The sequence below is a fragment of the Mesoplodon mirus genome (assembly GCF_964341445.2).
Source record: "Mesoplodon mirus genome assembly, chromosome: 3".
NCBI classification, from domain to species: Eukaryota; Metazoa; Chordata; class Mammalia; order Artiodactyla; family Ziphiidae; genus Mesoplodon; species Mesoplodon mirus.
Window position 1 is genome coordinate 119,069,609 of NC_138978.1, and position 18,124 is coordinate 119,087,732.

An 18,124-nucleotide genomic window follows, 5' to 3' on the forward strand; every position below is an offset into this window, starting at 1 on the left:
GCTTCCAGAACACGTTTCTCAGGTGTGTAAACAACTGTGGCAGGGCACTTGGCACCTAGATTTGGAGGTCATACGTTGATGATTTGATAATGGTTTTGTTCAGAGGGAACTCCAGTTCATGTTTGGGCATTTCCAGTAATGGTGTAAGAAAAAAACATCACAGTTATTTTTTTCTCTATCTGTATATATTTATATACCATTGCACTGAGTACTTTTAATAAGCTTCGGTCTATTTTAGTAAAAATCTACGTATTACTTGTCTGACAGGAGTTTAGTGTTAACTATTCATGCAGCCTGGCACAAGCTTTCAGAATGAAGAGCACTCACCTATATTCTACTGCCAGAGGCAGACAGTTGATATTGCTATCCCTGTAACATTCCTTTCTTAGTGGTATCAATGATCCCGTTCCCACAGTGTTTACTTTGGCGGCAGTAGAGAAGGAAGGGATACTGTCTAGGGCGTCATTAAGCTGACTGACTGCAGGGAAGGGAAGGGGCTGTTCCCGCCTACCAGGAAGCCACCAGATAGCTGTCTAAGGTACTGAAACCGAATGCCGCAGAGTCAATAGGGGCAGCCAAATGGCCACTGATGGAGCCTTCATCTGCTTCTAAGCAACATCCAAGGAAGTAGGAGGATTGTGTAGAACTGGGACGTATTTTAGGACTTGAAAGCAGTAACTTTAACAGAGCAGCAACCTGCTGGTAATGCAATGCCTTCAGAGTGTCTCAGCTGTGGTACTGTGATGGTAGCAACACCATGGGTTCTGGGGTGAAACACTGATTCTTAATTTGGGGTGCACTGTTTGTTGAGGTATGCTCTGAAGGAGAGAGGTCCTGGGACTATGTGCTAATCCCATACTTCTCCCTGCTAATTTCACATAGGTTGATATGTAAGAATTACTTTTTGGTAAATATTGACTACATTCAGAGGCAACATCAAAGTGTGCGCTTGACAGAGTCAGTTTGGGCTGCTGTTGTTGGCAATAGTGATTTCATTTTAAACTCTATTGAATACTTTGTACTTAAGAATATTAACTATTACCTTCATTTTAAGCATAGAGAAATGGAGGTATGAGGTGGTTATATTCATTGGCCAAAGATGTGGATCCAGTGTTAGAGTTTTATTTATCCTGATTCTGCATCTCTAGTTTTCTTCTCTTCCATCATTACTTATTCACAAGAAATTATCAAAAATCTAAGGGGGAAAGCCTCAACTATTATATATTAAAATCATTGTTTCTTCAATGCTGTTTCTTCTTGGCCTTTAATAAATAACAATAGTTTACACTTGCTCAGCACTTTGGAAATTACTTGCACAGACATTTTCCATACCTCTTCAGTTATGAGACTGTTCTTACACCACTGGTACTTGCTGAGGTCAGAGGTTAGTGGTGATGCAGGGCCGTACCCCTCTTGTTCTTTTGCATTGCATTAAGCATTTCTAGAGATGTGATGTCCTGAAGTTACATATTATGAGGATGGCAAGAGCAGTTCATAGACACTTCATGATAAATTTATTGATGATGATCACACATATGTGGCCTTTGATCCAAAGATGCAGATTTTTATTTGGACTTCAATCTAAGGAGGAGTGAGTCCCTAGTCTTGTATAATTTACCAACTGATGCTATGTCCTGAAATTCCACTGAGATTAGTGGTCTTAAAGTATCACAGTACATCCCTGACTTTACAGTACATGAAGCTATAATATGGCTTAAGCGATGAGGGGGTGGCTCTGTATTTTTAATTCAAGTGTCTAGATATTTTAGGGAATTTTAGAGTACTTTTACCTGACACTGAGTCATCAGAAGGATTATAGTAGGGGCTCTGCCACTGGGTCATCCTTCCAGGAGTGGGTAGAACTCAATCAGTTCAGTACTGGACTGAGGTTACTGTAATTAATAGTTTTTCCATATAGCCAATTCTTGAGTAGATAATTAAACCTCCTCCACCACCAAACTTGAGATTACAGAACAAGAAGGCATGGCATGAGAATCCACTTGCCCCCTTTTCCCATCTGACTAAGATGCTGAGGCTCAGTGGAATTAGCCGAAAGATGGGCTGTAGGAAGGAAACCTGGGTGAGCTACACCCTGGATAATCAATACCTAAGTCATCAAGGGTTGATTGTACTTGCAGGAGAATGGGCAACTTCCCCACATAAAGCTGAAAAACCAGTACAGAGAAGCAGCCTCCCATTTACCACTGCAGGATCAACATGCAGATTTGATCACTTCTTTTTTTTTTTTTTCCGAAGAGTAAGTACTCTTTCGTCAAGGATAAAAACCATACGTAGCCATTGCACTACCAATAGGTCCAGTCATGCTACAAATGCCCATATGTTTCTAGGATGCCAGTGGCTACTGCTACTGGAAATAGCTCCAACCACTCTCTTTGCTCGTGTTGCTAGGTTGGTCATCAGGATTTACCTAAGTGAATAGCGTTAGTGGTGGGTTAAAGAAGAGTCACCCGCAGACAGCGGTGGGTCAATGACAGTCTGCACACACTTTTTGGCAGGAGGAGTAGTAGCAGTGGAATCTTGCATGCCATTTGTTTGAAATTCAGATTAAATCCCTATTTGTGTGCACGTGCACACACACACACACACACACACATCCCAGGGTTACGGGGGAATGGGAAGGGTGACTAGGAATTAAGAATTGAGGGCTGTAGGTTAGATGACTGGTATTGGCATGCTCAGGTTGACCTGTCAGTGCTCTTCACTTCATTTCTTTGTGAAATGAGCTAACGCCACAAAGAAACTGCATGGTTATTTCATCTGCTTATTGGTCTGTTTATATGGTCAGCTGTCACTGAAAACAGGAGCACCATTCCTGGGACATAAAAAAGGAGAAGGATCTTTTAGATAATCAATAGTTAAAAGAACAAGCAAAAAAACTTTAAAGCCAGCAGCAAGTGTGGCATCTATGGTGTACAAAGCAACCAAGGAAAATGCTCAAAGGAGTTATCAAGATAAAAATGAGGGCATCAAGGGAAGAGCACAGCAATGAAAAGAGATATAAGAAGAGGTTGAACAAGAGACCAGATCTTCTTGAAAGAGTGGCTTTTCTAGGGTGGTCTACCTTTTGCTGTCTGATGGTTCCCTTGCCCTTAGAAGACCAGGCCAGTGCTGTAGAGGAAAAGTCTTCACAGCTAGACTCTGCCTTTGGAAAAGTGGCGATGTCCTGTACAAAGTGAAACCCAACAGGACAGCCATCCACAAATGATACCCTTCTGTTTTATCCTAAACGGATGAAATATTCCCTACAGTATGATTTAAGTCCCCACAAGCAGACGTCAAAGACCTCAGAATGAGAAATGTGATGATTAGTATGATGGTTTTCACATCACAAACATTATGCATGGTTAGATGATGGAGTGTGGAAAATATCATGCATCCCCATGCCCTCTCCTCACAATGCCTGTCATACACTGGATCTGGATGTTTCTGGAGTCCCTTGGAGTTTGAGATGTATTATAATAGTTTCTGCACCAAGATTAATGTGGCACAGCAGGAACAGGATACTGACAGACCCCTGTCACCTTATCTTACCCACAGGGTTCCCTAGAGGCTCCCTTTATCCTCATAACCTTACACTTCGAGGTGGTTTTAGGTCAGGTAGAAGGGACCAGCTGGGCCACTCACCATCACTTCTCCCAGCTCTCAGGTGAGGCATTTGACCCTTTTGCGCTCCTAACATCTGGGGCTGTAAACCTGTTGCTGGATAAATATCACTGAGCAAACCCCCCCAGACAATACTTCTATTCATGCAGGTGTCCTGGGGTCGCACCTGTTGGTACATGTGTGTGCACACATGCACAGATCCCACCCCCCTTCCCTCACACACGTACACCTGATCATGTGCTCCAGTGGAACACAGCTTGTTTGGATATAAGATGAAAACTCTGCAGAAGCTGTTATTTTTAGAAGGCTGCTTATCTCTCCAGAATGCCAATTTTGGCTTGTCATTCATCTCAGAGCAAGCATGGTGCATACCCAGGGCAAAGCACCCTGTTCTGTGTTTGAAGCAACCTGCATCTTCAGTGAAGCTCAGGATGCGGCCGACACTGGCAAACTACCTGAACTGACATCCCGATTCAGACCAACTCAACGTGCATTTAGAAAGTGCCTACTGTGTGCAGGGTAAGGTACCAGGTCCCTCTTTATTTGGGTCAAGTGCAAACCAGAAAAGACCTGGGTTGACTGTGGCATGTGTATGTGTGTACATGCACACGCTTGCAAATACACGGGTTTATATGGGTATTAATATTGGATGGAAAGTCTGGCTTTTTATTTGTCTATGTTTCTTTCAGTCTCAATTGTGTTTTATGACTGTGCGAGGGATGGCAGGAAAGCATGTCTGTCTTGGCAAAAGCTGTGGGCAGCTCTCCCTTACTTTGTCATCCAGGGGCTTCCTTAGACAGAAGGAACGCAGACGGGTGGGCTGGAGGACCCCGGGGTGAGGAACCCATCCCCCAAGCCTGACACCATGCCCTCCCTCCGTGGGACCCTCCTCTGGGCTGGCTTCACTGCCGGCTACTTCAGTGCATCTGAGCTCCCCCCCCACCACGTGAAGACCTGAGATTGAACGTGGGTGTCTGTTCTCCACCAACTGTGCCGCAAGGGCCCTACCAGAGGCGTCGCTTCCTGTCATCTCCTCTTGCTGCTCCCGAGTAGAGGCACCTAAACAGAGATCAGATTTCTGGTTTCAAGGCATATCAAACCAAGCACGCTGAACGAACATGAGTTAGTTAATTAGCTCGGTCTCTCTCCTTTACGTTTCCTGGTCTGCATGTTCCTTGATGGCAAAGCGACCAGGAGAGAGTTGATTTGCATCTTAAGACCTATGGGTAATGCTTCTGAAGTGGGGAGTTTTATTTAGCAACTGCTTGAACTCGTGTACGGGGTTGGGAAGGAGGTGGAGCTGACCCCGATTGGGCTGTCGGAGAGTGGGGTGTGGGTGGTGCCCACTGCCACGCTGACGCCCCGGGCCTCCGTGAGGGCAGACAGGAACTGCCGCTGCTGCTGGCGCAGGGTGTCCGCGATGAGCAGGGGCAGGGAATTGATGCTGGCGGTGAGGTGCTCCAGCTTAGACTCCAGACTGCCGATTTGTTTCTCCAGATCTTCGCTCCGATCATTGAGTTCTGTGATTAAGTCATACATGACGTTCTGCATCTGTTTGGAGAGACAGGGAGACGACAGGTCATTGCAGAGGAATCTGCAATGGAAAAAACGAAATACTCCTCCAGATTACACTTGAAATACAACTCCTCCAGGGATCAACTTCCACACCGGCCGTGTCGGATCTGGCCAAGGACAGAGAAACAGTTTACTTTCCTGAGGACTTGGAGGCTCAAATGGCGCAGTGGGTTTGTATGTCTGTGTTTTTGTTGTTGTTTTATTACAAAAATAATGTATATTACTTATAAAAATAGATTAGAAAATATATAGACTGGAAAGGCAGCACTTTCTTCTTAAATAGAACAAGTCCCTGAAGTGTCCTCAGGTTCTTACTTCGTCCAACCTCTCAGCTCATGTGGCAATGGCACCTACTGATGAAAGAGACGGCTCTGTGGTGGGGAGCGGACAATGCAATAGACTTACCATTGGTAGGCCAGGGCTCAAGTACACGTCTGCCACTCACTAATAATGTGCCTTCCCTCATGCCCCTTAACCTCTCTGCTTGGTTTCCTTATGAAATAGGAGTTAATAATAACAACACATAGTTATAAAGCTGTTGCTCCCCCCGGCCCCAACTTTCAACACAGCAGCCAGAATGTACAACGTACAACGTAACTCACTCAGGACTGGGCTGTAGTGAAAGGGAGCTGCCTCGCTGAGGTTACAGCCCCTCTGCTGCCTGGTCAATGAGGAGGGACATTGCCTCAGTTTGGGACACCCCTGAAGGGCCAGTCCACCTCCGGAACTCCCGTGGGTTGGTCGAGGCCTTTGTCAATCGTATCACAGTTCAGACTCTCCCTCTGCCCCATCCTGCTTCCCTTGCTCCCCAACAGGTGCTGTCCTGATGGTGCCCCCAGTAAACCTCCTGCTCTCAGTGCCATCTCCCAGCATCCCAGGGACCCGCCCTGTCACCACTGCTCACTCCCCACACATCCCATGGCCGACAGCCTCACCTCCTCTCAGCCTCCCCTTAAAAATCATCTCCCCCCATGCCCTTGTTAATACGGCACCTTGTTCCCACCCCTACCCCGATCCCGCTAAACCTGCTCAACTCTTTTCTTCATGCCACCTTCTAATACACTAGCTAATTTGCTGTTTCTTCGCTTATTATTGTCTGTTTTCTCCCACTAGAAGGAAAGCTCCTCCAGGGCGGGGACCTTCACCTGTTGTGTTCACGGATGTGTCCCAAGGCCTTAAAACAGCATCTGGCACATAGGGGATGCTCAACTAACATTTTTTGATGGACAAGTGTACATAAACATGCCTAGCAAGGGGGGTCTGTCATACATGGTCGGCACTAAAAGATGTTGGTAGAACTAATGAATGAATAAAGTGCTGGCACAGGGGAAAATCACCGTCCCTTCCATCCTTTGGCCAATGTAGGAGTTTAACTGATGGGAAAAGACCTTTTGCGCCACAGATTATTTCCATATACCTGGAAAGTTTCTCAGCGTTTCCCACCGAGACCTGAGTGGCTGAAGGAAAGGAGAGAAGACTCCCAAGGGGGCCCAGCCCAGGGCCTGCCTCTGGAGAGCAGGTGTTCTGTAAGCTTTTGTGAATGAACATTGAACAAGGTCGTGAGAGCAGGGGAGCAAAAATGGGGTACGTCCAGGGAACTGCCAATAAAATAAAATGTTAATGTAATAAAATAAACGTCTTCTGAGAGTTAAGTTATAAAACCAGGTCAGAGCAGCACTAAACAAAGGCAGCTTGTGCCAAGTGCACCATTTTCGGTCCTACATCTGCTCTTTGCCAGTGCTCCCTGGTTCCATGAGAGGCCACTCATTCAGGCTGTTCCCACCTGAAACCTGGGCGTCATCCTCTCCCTCAGCCCCCATATCTCACCAGTACAAAGTCCTGCCCACCCTACATCTAACTATCCCTCAAATTCAATTCATTTAATTGAAATGAAACCACTTTTGTTCCAACTGTACCACCATGGTTCTGACTATCCTCTTACCAGGCAACTTTCTGGTTATAATTTGGCTTCCCGGGTTGGTCTGTAGAGCCCTTATCTATGTGACAGTCACATTTCTCCCTGCAAACTAACAAGCGACATCAGACTTGGGAGCAAGACTCTTGGGAGACTTCATGCTCTTGGGTGTTCCTGTGGGCCAGGTTGGCAGTTGCTTTGTACCCTCCCAAACCCCACCTGCAGGCACTGTGGCTCTAGGGGCTTCTGGTCATCTGCCAGTGACACCCTGATCCTATTTTACCTGAAATTTCAAGTTACTCCAGGAAGATGCAGAAACCATGGGTGCCCGCGGGGGCCAAGGTAGTAGGGAATGAGGTGAACGGAAAAAAAAAGTAAAGGAAGGTGGCAAAATATGAGAAGCCAGAAAGGAGATGGGAGAAGGGGGATTGAAAACGTAGTGATACCTTCCCACCAGGAAATTGGCTGCAGCCCCAAAGGGAGCCGTCACAGAGGTGGAGTGAGGCAGCTCTGCCTTTGCAAAGGGCAGGACTCTTCTGTGGCCTCCTCAGAGGAGAGCGTGACTTTAGAAGCAAGAGTGCTTCCTTCATTAATTAACATTCACAGAACCTCTTCAGGGTGTATGTTCTTCCCAGAATGTACAACACCACAAATCTATTTGACCGCAGGGACACCCTAACGAGCTCTGGACTGAATCTGGGCCCCTGGGTCTCAGCCCCAGTGCTGCAGCTCTCCAACAGCCTGACCTTGGGATGGTCTCTTTGTTTCTTTGGACCTTGGTTTCCTCATCTATATTCCTAATCAGAACTACCACATGCAAAACCGTTATAGTTCACAAAGCATTTTCACAGATACCATCTTATTTGATCAGTTGAGCCTCAGATGTGGGGAATAATTTTTACACTTCAATGGAAGACACTGAAGCTAGCATATAAAGCATCCCAGCGCTCCCCCACCCCATCTCTGCCACCCTATGAGCGAGCTCTTCAATACAGCAAGTGTTATGTGGAGGCCACACGCCCTTGTCTTAATCTAGAAAGGACCAAAGGACAGGCGTGGAAGGTGGTGAGCTGGGAGGACGAAGCACAGAAAGAAAAGGGAGAGAACCCAGTGTTATTATTGTCTCCCCTGTTCTGTTGCTTGGTGACAGGATACCAGGGGGAAGGTGGACCAGTGTGAGAGACGCTAGGCTGCTGCCAGGACCTTGGCTGAGTCTCCTGGGAGGAAAGATGAAGACTGGATGGATGTCAGAGTGCACCCTCCCTGCAGGTCCCACACCACTCCCGGTAGCCCTGCAGACGCTCTCCCTTCACCCTCTCCTCCACACCCTTTCTTTCCAGGTAACTTGCTCCCAGGTTATTGATGGTTTAGTTCCCCCACCCAATTCACCTGAGCCTCTTTCCAGTTCACTGAGTTTTTTGCTTCACCCAGTCTGCTCTGCACGGGGCCCTGTCTCTGTGAGAGGCGGTGGCTGGCACTGAAGAAACGCAGGCTTGAAAGTCCAGTGTGCCCGCTATTCCCAGGAGAACACCAGCCACAGCCTGTCCTGCCAGGTGAGAGGGGAGGCAGAAACATGGCTACCTGTAAAAGAAATATCTTGGGGCTTGTTGGGCTATTCCTGCACCTCCCAGCGTGGGTCCCCAGCCATGTTTGCCCTACCCGACCCCCTGCTGGCCTCAGCTGATTGGCCCAAGGGTGGACACGTGACTCAAACGGGCCAGTCATCTCATCCCTTCTGAGAATTTAGAATTAAGACCAATAGGAGGATGGCCAATCCGTCTTTGCCTGTGGCTAGAACTAGAACATGTACTCTCTGGGTAGGGGCCTGCCATGGTCTGCCATGGAGATAGGGGGCATAGAAAGTTGTCAGGAGGTGCGGGAGAGGGAGAGAGAGGGAACTGAAACAGGCACTTGAACAGGAGAGAGAAGAGAAGGTGAGCGAATACTTTCCAGGGTGAGGGGCACTTCTAGGTAGTTCCTTCCTGAAGTCTGATCACATGCCTGCCTTGAGGTTCTACCTGGAATGAGACTTCCTTGTATCCTTATAATAAACACCTACATTTTAGAACCTACTTCCAATGGGTTTCTGATACCGGAACCCAAGAGTTTTAAGCAGTGCACCCAAGACCATGGGGGGCTCCCTTCTGCACTTGGGCGTTCCATTCACATCCTTGCTTCCTCCTGGCTCTCAGGAGCCCTGCACTCCACCACAGCACCCCCTCCAAAGCACACAGCCTGTGGGCTTCTCCCCACCTGTGCCAGCAGCAGATTCCCTGATTGAAGTCCTCCCAAGCTTAGGAGGCCCTTTCTTTGGCCTGATCCCTTCATTGAAAAAGGCGCCTGCACGTGGCCCAAGAACTGGCAATTTCTCTGATTGCACCATCTTTTCAAAGGGGGCTTAATTGGCCTGAGGGAACTTCTCTTGCTTACCCAGGGAATGTGTTCCATGATGATAATCAACATCTGCTGGAATGTTCTGCCAGCCTGGCCCTGGGCTATATATTTGATATACAGTTTCTACCAAGAGGCAATGAGAGGGCTTCTCTGGTGGCGCAGTGGTTAAGAATCCGCCTGCCAGTGCAGGGGACATGGGTTCGAGCCCTGATCCGGGAAGATCCCACATGCCGCAGAACTAAGCCCGTGCGCCACAACTACTGAGCCTGTGCTCTACAGCCCGCGAGCCACAACTACTGAGCCCGCACACCTAGAGCCCGTGCTCCACAACAAGAGAAGCCACCGCAATGAGAAGCCTGCGCACTGCAACGAAGAGTAGCCCTCACTCGCCGCAACTAGAGAAAGCCTGCGCTCAGCAACGAAGACCCAATGCAGCCAAAAATAAAAAACAAATTAAAAAAAAAAAAGAGGCAATGAGGAGGAGGGGCTGAGGAGGGGAGGCCCTTTCTTCATTGGCGCCTACACTCAGCTCTGCCAGCAGTGCAGCCTCCGATTCCTTCACTCCAGAGATTTGCAAAAGGAGAGAAGTTCCTTTACAGTATTTACAGCAGTTCAGGGCCAGAAACACAGACTGACAGTAGGGCTCTCAAAGGAGGGCTCTCGTTTTGGGCATCTTCATGAGAAAGAAAGAAATGCACCCCTCACCACCACCACCACCAATTTGCGTCCAGAAAAGCTGAGTTGTAAGGACTGCAGGATGCAAGAAAATGAGTTTGCAATTATAACAGCAAACCGGAAGGATCCTCCTAGGTGTGACCCAGGCAGCAGCATCACCATTATCACCATTTGGTCTCGTCAGTGTGCTTCACCCTGTGCAAACTCAGTGTACAGCTAATCAAGCAACACACTGAAAAGATGTAGTAGGTCAGCTAATTAAATCCCAGCAAAGACTGACCTGAGTGACTGAATTTAAGAAACACATGCCAGGGGCTTCCCTGGTGGCGCAGTGGTTGAGAGTCCGCCTGCCGACGCAGGGGACGCGGGTTCATGCCCCGGTCCGGGAGGATCCCACATGCTGCGGAGCGGCTAGGCCCGTGAGCCATGGCCGCTGAGCCTGTGCATCTGGAGCCTGTGCTCCGCAACGGGAGAGGCCACAACAATGAGAGGCCCTCGTACCACAAAAAAAAAACAACAAAAAAAGAAACACACGCCAGGTTTTAAAAGTCAACAACATGCACTAGTAGATTGCCAGTGTCAAGAACTCGAACCCAGATGATTTTTTAACAAAGGAGGAAGCAGTCTTTACTTTCCTGGTCCTGCACTGTCCAGTTTGGCCAAGGCCAGGCCTTCACAGCCACACCTGAGAAATTGAAATGCCAGCACCTGAGAACCCTTTATGGGGTCTTCGGATTTTGCCACTCACCTTGGAAAGGTCCACCAGGGTGTTGGCTTGGTCACTCAGCTTCCTCTGCTCCATCTTGACGCTCCTCAGTCTGCGGGAAAGAGTCGTAACAGCGATGCTCTTCAGGCGCTGGGCTCAGCCCCACGGGCAGATTCCACACCCACATCAATTCATCTGGTTTTGGAACCCAGCCCAGGACCTCGAACATGGGTGACAACTGACCAGAATCAAGGGCTTGGCAGGTCCCCAAGAAAGCAAACTCTTGCCTCCACGCGTGCCTGCCTTCAGTCATTATAGCTTCCTCACCACTCTCAGACCATTTCCCGGCTTCTATGCCTTTATCTAGGCTGTGCCTTCTACCTTAAGTGCCCTACTCTCAGCCTTTCAGGGTTTTCCCAAGCCTCCAGGTCAGAATAAATGTTCTCATCCTCTACTTTTAAAAATCCACTATACTTTTTAAATACTTAGCTTATAGAAAGCACTGACCACAATTTGTTCTGCTTCCAGTTGTAATGCGTGTGTGGGTGTGTGTGTGTGTATGCGTGTGTGTGCGTGTGTGTATGTGTGTGTGTGTGGACTATGAGAGACCCCTGAGGCTCTTACCTAATACTTACCTTCCATAGCAGTCTGTCCAATGTCTGGCAGTGGCAGGTGCAATAAGTGAATAAACAGACTGATCTGCGTCCAGTTCACCGCCCCCTAGTGGTTGTTGAGTGGAAAAGAATGGATTTCTCCTGCTCCTCTAAGTTTACAAGAAGATACTGATGGAGCTCTGGGGAACCCACCACTTCTAATTTGGTCCTCTGGTGGCTGAGCTGCCCCGGCCTACTCACTGGTGGATTGCTTGGAGGAACTTCCTCTGGTGTTTCCTGACTTTGGCGTGGTCAATCTTCTTTAGCAGCTTTGTGTGTTTATAGATTAGCCACGTTTCCCGAAGGACATTGGCTGCAGCATTCTTGATCTAAGGAAAAGTAAATAAAACAGGCTGCTATCAGGTAAATTTCCCTAGGTTCACATAACATGTTTTTTATGTCTGTCGATATAGTCTACCTTATAAGGAAATGATTCTGCAACGATCTTTTTCCTTAATGAAATCATGAACTCTTAGAAAGGATCATTCAAATTCATCTCTTATTAATCCTGTATTGGACAGAGTAGACTGGAGCCCGAAGTTGAGGGGTGGATCCTGTCTCTTTCTTAATTATTTCAGGACTGCCTATCGACTGTTGATGCTATATTTAGATAGGCTACATTACCAAGACCTGGAGGCCTGGGGCACACTTTGAATAGATAAATATGTACCACTGCTGCCCTTGGATGCAGAGTTCCATGCCCTATGTGGGATTTCTATTTAGTGTACATGGTACATTTCTTGGATTCACAGAGTAAACAGATTTCCTATCAGCTAGATATTTATTTAAAAATTATTTAAAATTTATATACCATCTTTAAAGGTTACTTTCCATTTACAGTTATTACAAAACATTGGCTATATTCCCTGTGTTGTCCTATACGTCCTTGAGCCTATCTTACACCCAGTGGTTTGTTTCTCCCACTCCCCCAACCCCTATGTTGTCCCTCCCTGCTCCCCACTGGTAACCACTAATTTGTTCTCTTTACCTGTGAGTCTGCTTCTTTTTGGTTATATTCACTAGTTTGTTGTATTTTTTAGATTCCACATATAAGTGATATACAGTATTTGTCTTTCTCTGTCTGACTTCTTTCACTTCAGCTGGAGATTTTACAAGGCCTCTTTGAGGAAATGTCTTTCCCACCGAATAGAACTCTAGGTATTAACAAGTCCATTGTTTCCTTTCCCAAATGGCAAAAAACATTTACACTGCAATTTTACATGTAAATGTAATTGGCATAAAACTGAAATCATTTCCAAGCAGTATCTGAAAATCAGTGAAGATATTTTGGTGTGAAACCAGAGCTGCCTCTTTCCCAAGGCTGGCTCTTTCACTGCACTGCAATCACACATTTCAACATACGACGCTGTCATCTGTTGACATGGAAACCACTGATATCACCTGGCTCACGACAGAGCTGAGACAGATCAATGGCATCCAGATGGCAGGGGACAAAGTTTTAATCCAAACACAGACATCTTCAGCAATTAGTAACAAGAGCAAGAGGAAACATTTCTTATTAAGCACAAGCTAAACAGATTTTTGATTAACCGTTCCCATTTCTGTCAGCCATACAAACTGGCACAGGCCCACAGGCCCAGGGCCTGGAAGTAAGTAGGCCAGCCTAGTAGAAATCAGGTTACTAGCCAGGAAGGATTTTAATAAAATTGGAGAGTACAGGCCTGCTTCTTCAGACTGACATCAACAGATGGGACGTTGTTAAAATACTGAGACGTGTGGGAAGGCCTGGGAAACATTGTTTTGCAGGCTGATAACTTCTGTGTGTATGTTTTAAAAATTTATTACTAAGGCTGGATTATGTTTTCCATTGGCGCTGAAGTGATATTCTAAAAGAACAGCTAGGTCTTCTCAGAAATGTCTAAGTGACATAAATACTGCCTTTTTGTTCAGTAAAAATCTACCGTGAAGATGGTTTTAAATGACTTAATTGTCCACCTTCGGTACTTTCTTGCCTGAAAGGAAGCAGGTGGTGGTGAGAAGAAGCTGGAAATGGTAAGTGTCCAGGTGAGGAGGGGGGAAGTAGAGGAGGGTGTGGTCACTGGGGTTCTGTCCAGGAGCTGGAGTGGACATCAGCCTCCTGGCAAAAGAAGCAGCATAGAAGGGAAGGCTTTCTCTCTGTGGAGTGCCTACTCCTGCTGCCCTTCTGTGGGGAGAGGGCAACTTGACAGGTGGTTTTTTCAGTTTCCCTAGGTGCTTAGCCTCCAAGGAAAGCCTCACAGAAGAACAGGAGGGAAAAACCTGCCCAGCATGTATGATGATCGGCAGAGCCCCAGTTACACGGGTCTTGTCTTTGGAACACTGACAGAGCCATGGAATGTCAGCGCTGATGAGCCTTTGACAACTGTCTCTGTGTTGGTGTGGAACAAACATTTGAAATTGGAGAGGCTGCCGGTGACTCCTTCCTCTGCCAGTTGAGGAGTAAGTGCTTAACTATCTATAAGAAGGGAAAAATAAATCCTTACCTTAAGGGTTGTTATGAGGCCCAAATGAGGCAATAACCATGGTGCTGATGGTGCTGAGCCTAAGAGCGGACATCTACCAGGTGCCACTTTACATATGTGTAAACTCATTTAATCTTCACAACAACCCTCTCAGGAAGGTACTAATATTATCCCCATTTTACAGATGAAGAAACTGAGACAGAGACCAAGACCGTAAAGTTATAAACGGCAAACTGAGTCAATGTGGATTTAAGTGTTATAGAAACTATAAAGTACCATAAAGATACTAATTATCATCATCTGGCCCAAACCCCCATTGAAAATGTGAGGAAATGACAGCTTCAGAGATAGAATGTGAGGGCCAGAATCCCACAGCTAGCTAATGGCAAAGTCAAAACAAGAGCCAGGTCCAAAAAGAGCATAAGGTTTTCATGTGGTCTGAAGAAAGACCTGACTGACTAGATGTCATCTCTACACAAACAAAATTATTTCCTGTTTTCCAGGATGAAGGAACTGGAAAGGACATTAGATTTGTTTTTAATCATCATGGCCCTCACTTAGCAATATGACAGAACAGGGAGTCCAGGTCCTGCACTTAACTTTATCCCAAATATAAGGTACTGAAATCACAGCACAGCCGGGGTAGCTGAGCAAAGCAGTCACAGCATCTTTATGGGTTTGAACGGGAGGCCCCTGCAAATTCAGGAAAGTGATGTTAAATGCAAGCCTTGATGCTGACTCTGAATTAATTGCCAGCAAACAACCTGGCACAAAGCTAAGCAGATCATTGCAGCTCTACTTACAATAGCCAGGAGATGGAAACAACCTAAGTGTCCATCATCGGATGAATGGGTAAAGAAGATGTGGCACATATATACAATGGAATATTACTCAGCCATAAAAAGAAACGAAATTGAGCTATTTGTAATGAGGTGGATGGACCTAGAGTCTGTCATACAGAGTGAAGTAAGTCAGAAAGACAAAGACAAATACCGTATGCTAACACATATATATGGAATTTAAGAAAAACAATGTCATGAAGAACCTAGGGGTAAGACAGGAATAAAGACACAGACCTACTAGAGAATGGACTTGAGGATATGGGGAGGGGCAAGGGTAAGCTGTGACAAAGCGAGAGAGTGGCATGGACATATATACACTACCAAACGTAATGTAGATAGCTAGTGGGAAGCAGCCGCATAGCACAGGGGGAGATCAGCTCTGTGCTTTGTGACCACCTAGAGGGGTGGGATAGGGAGTGTGGGACGGAGGGAGACGCAAGAGGGAAGAGATATGGGAAGATATGTATATGTATAACTGATTCACTTTGTTATAAAGCAGAAACTAACACACCATTGTAAAGCAATTATACTCCAATAAAGATGTAAAAAAAAAATGCAAGAGAAAAAGAAATAGGCTTTTAACTGCATTGTGCTTTCCCACGTCGACAGTAAATGCTATTGCGACCAGGTTCTCCCTCCAATTCACCTGGCTGATTGTTTTAAGCATCGCCGGGGTGGGAGGCAGTTGAGGCTGTGTGCCCCTCCTGGGATTCACTGAGCTTCCATAGGGCTTCCAAGCACCACTCCCTGATGGGGACTTGGGTACCCACTGAGCTCTCCTAGTGGGCGGGGCACCAAGGCCAAAAGATGCGCTTGAGGGTGAGGGTGGGAGTGGGTGGGTCAGGGAACTGGGAAGGACTGGGTAAGGTTGGCCATGATCCGACAGGCTCAGGGACGGTTAGAAGAGGGCCGTTTGTGCATGGAAGACTGGCTGTTTCGTCCCCCAAACCCCTAAGCACGTGAGCTAATTGTTTTCTTTGGGCCCATTCATTCTCTCCCAAGAATTGTATGCTTTCACTCTGATGGTGGCCAGAGAATTGGCTCAGTGACCTATGTCCTTCAGGGAGGGCTCTAAGATTCATTAGCCCAGGCAAGAAAGTCATCCAACTAAGATCTTGCATATAATACTGACAGCTAACATTCACGGAGTGCTTACTCTGTGCCAGGCTCTATGCTAAACACTTTCTGTTTACATTGTTCCGCTAGCCCTCAGAAAACCTCACAAGGGAATGAATGATCATCTCTACCTTGGACCGTTGCGGAACCTCTCTGAGACTCAATTTTCATATTCATTCCTTCCCAAAACATTTACTGAGCCCTTACAATGGGGCAGATACTGTTTAGGAAGTAAGAAAACTGGGATGCACAAACCAATAACATTTCTGCCCTCAAGGAGCTTCTAATCCTATGGGGACAGCATGCCCTGTGTAATATAGTGTCAGGTAATAAGTGCTTCAGAGAAAACTACAGCACAGTAGGGTGCTACAGAGTGATGCAAGTTCTCCCAATCTGTGAAATGGGATTGTGGTGTTGATTCAATGAAACACTTAGCACACAGCCTGGCTGCACCGTACCTCAGTACACAGTAGTTTTACTGATGTTCCTTTCCCCCAACAAATGTCAGCTTCTTCCCCCACCTCCAGCAAAAGAAAACATAAAACAGAACACACATGTCTGTTCCTTGAGCTCTTGGCCGTATTAGCCATGTCAACGACTTGCTCTGGCTGCCTCTCTGCTGGGGTAACCTGCCTCTCCAGACTTCGTGTAGGCTGGTGCAGGAGGAACGTGTGGGGCAGACGAGGGGCACCCTTCTTCACCTCCCCCCGTGCTCCCAACAGCCACAGGGAGCCCTGGGAGAGAAATTCCAGGAGCCCTACTGATGGGCCCCTGGGAAAGACATAGCATGCCCTCCATGCTGCCAGGACTCCCTCCCAGGGAGAGGGCAGTTGGAGAGGAGGGCAGATCAGGCCTGGCAAGTGGGTGTAACTTAGACAACTTCAAGAAGTTCCAGGGGTTGAATTTAGATGAATAAATCTAAAGGGATGATAAAATCGCAATCTGAGAGCCCTCAGGTCAGGCCCGTCTTCAGACACCTGACTGAAGGTGTCCATTATAACCAGGGGGTCCCCTCTTCTCCATCCACCAGCCCCTCACTTCCCTCACGCTCACCCACACACACTTCCTGCTGGCTTCCTGACACTGCCATCTCTTTCATCTCCCCCCTCATACCCACTCTTCTTTCTCCCCCATCCTATTCCACACTCCCTTCTCAGGCTTCTCTGCCCGCCTTACCCAGAAGCCCTCACCGAACACTTAGAAACGGGGGCTCCACCCCTGTGGCTGGCAGGACACTGGGACAGGGAGCGTGGAGGGATGTACTTCTGTGGTTCAAAGTCGGAGTCTGCAGGCTTTCCCTACAGCAGCCCAGTAATGAACCACGGCTAATTCCATAATGCTATTAATGTGATGCTCAGCTAGTTTGGAGGTAAACTGGCTTTTCTCTCCAGCAGACCTGGGACCCTAACCACCATTCTGAGTTCCAAGGAACTGGCTGTTCTGGGAAACCCATTGGGTTATGGCTGGAGAGCTGCCTGCCAGCCTGAGAACAAATGGCAGCCCTGGCTGGGACCCAGCTCACTGCATATGGCTGGGGGCCCACACTTGCCCATCTCTGGGCCTGAGAGCCTCATCCCTAAGAACGCTTCCAGCTCAAAAGCTCCATGTTCCTATGACTATTGTTAAAGAAAACTGTACCCAGTCTGTCTGGGACAGAACTTTAGTGGGTGATATAATTTATAATCCCCTTCTGGGGAGAATTAGCATTCTTGATAACTGCTCAATTGATTATCTGATAAATTTTTAAAAGACTAAGACCTGTTCTGGGAATCCACTCATGGGCCCTACCAGCTGTCAGTCAGGAGTCTGTGTCCTTTAGCCAGGCTTTCTGTACCCTGTACAACAATGACTACCATTGTCTTTTCCTATAAAAGACCCCTACTATGAGTAAACCTTTCAATTAGCCTGCTGGAAAAAAAAAAACAATTTTTCCCCCAGCAGGATTGTGATAAAACTTTGACACACGCTCATAATTAAAGAAAAGTTTTCGGGACTTCCCTGGTGGCTCAGTGGTTAAGAATCCGCCTGCCAGTGCAGGGAACACAGGTTCGAGCCCTGGCCTGGGAAGATCCCACGTGCCGCAGAGCAACTAAGCCCGGGCGCCGCAACTATTGAGCCTGTGCTCTAGAGCCCGCAAGCCACAACTACTGAGCCCATGTGCC

General features: G+C 47.2%; 1 protein-coding gene across 1 annotated transcript in view; it reads right to left on the reverse strand.

The window, feature by feature from the left end:
* Positions 1-4,824: 4,824 nt before the first annotated feature.
* KCNN3 (potassium calcium-activated channel subfamily N member 3) overlaps positions 4,825-18,124 on the reverse strand; it is a gene marked incomplete at its 5' end in the record, with an annotated part of 170,172 nt that continues 156,872 nt past the window's right edge. Inside the window, 3 exons of the mRNA XM_082615534.1 lie at positions 4,825-5,175; positions 10,932-11,001; positions 11,744-11,871. Coding sequence (XP_082471660.1) covers positions 4,879-5,175; positions 10,932-11,001; positions 11,744-11,871 — 495 coding nt within the window. The 3' untranslated portion in view covers positions 4,825-4,878. The remainder of the gene's footprint in view (positions 5,176-10,931; positions 11,002-11,743; positions 11,872-18,124) is intronic.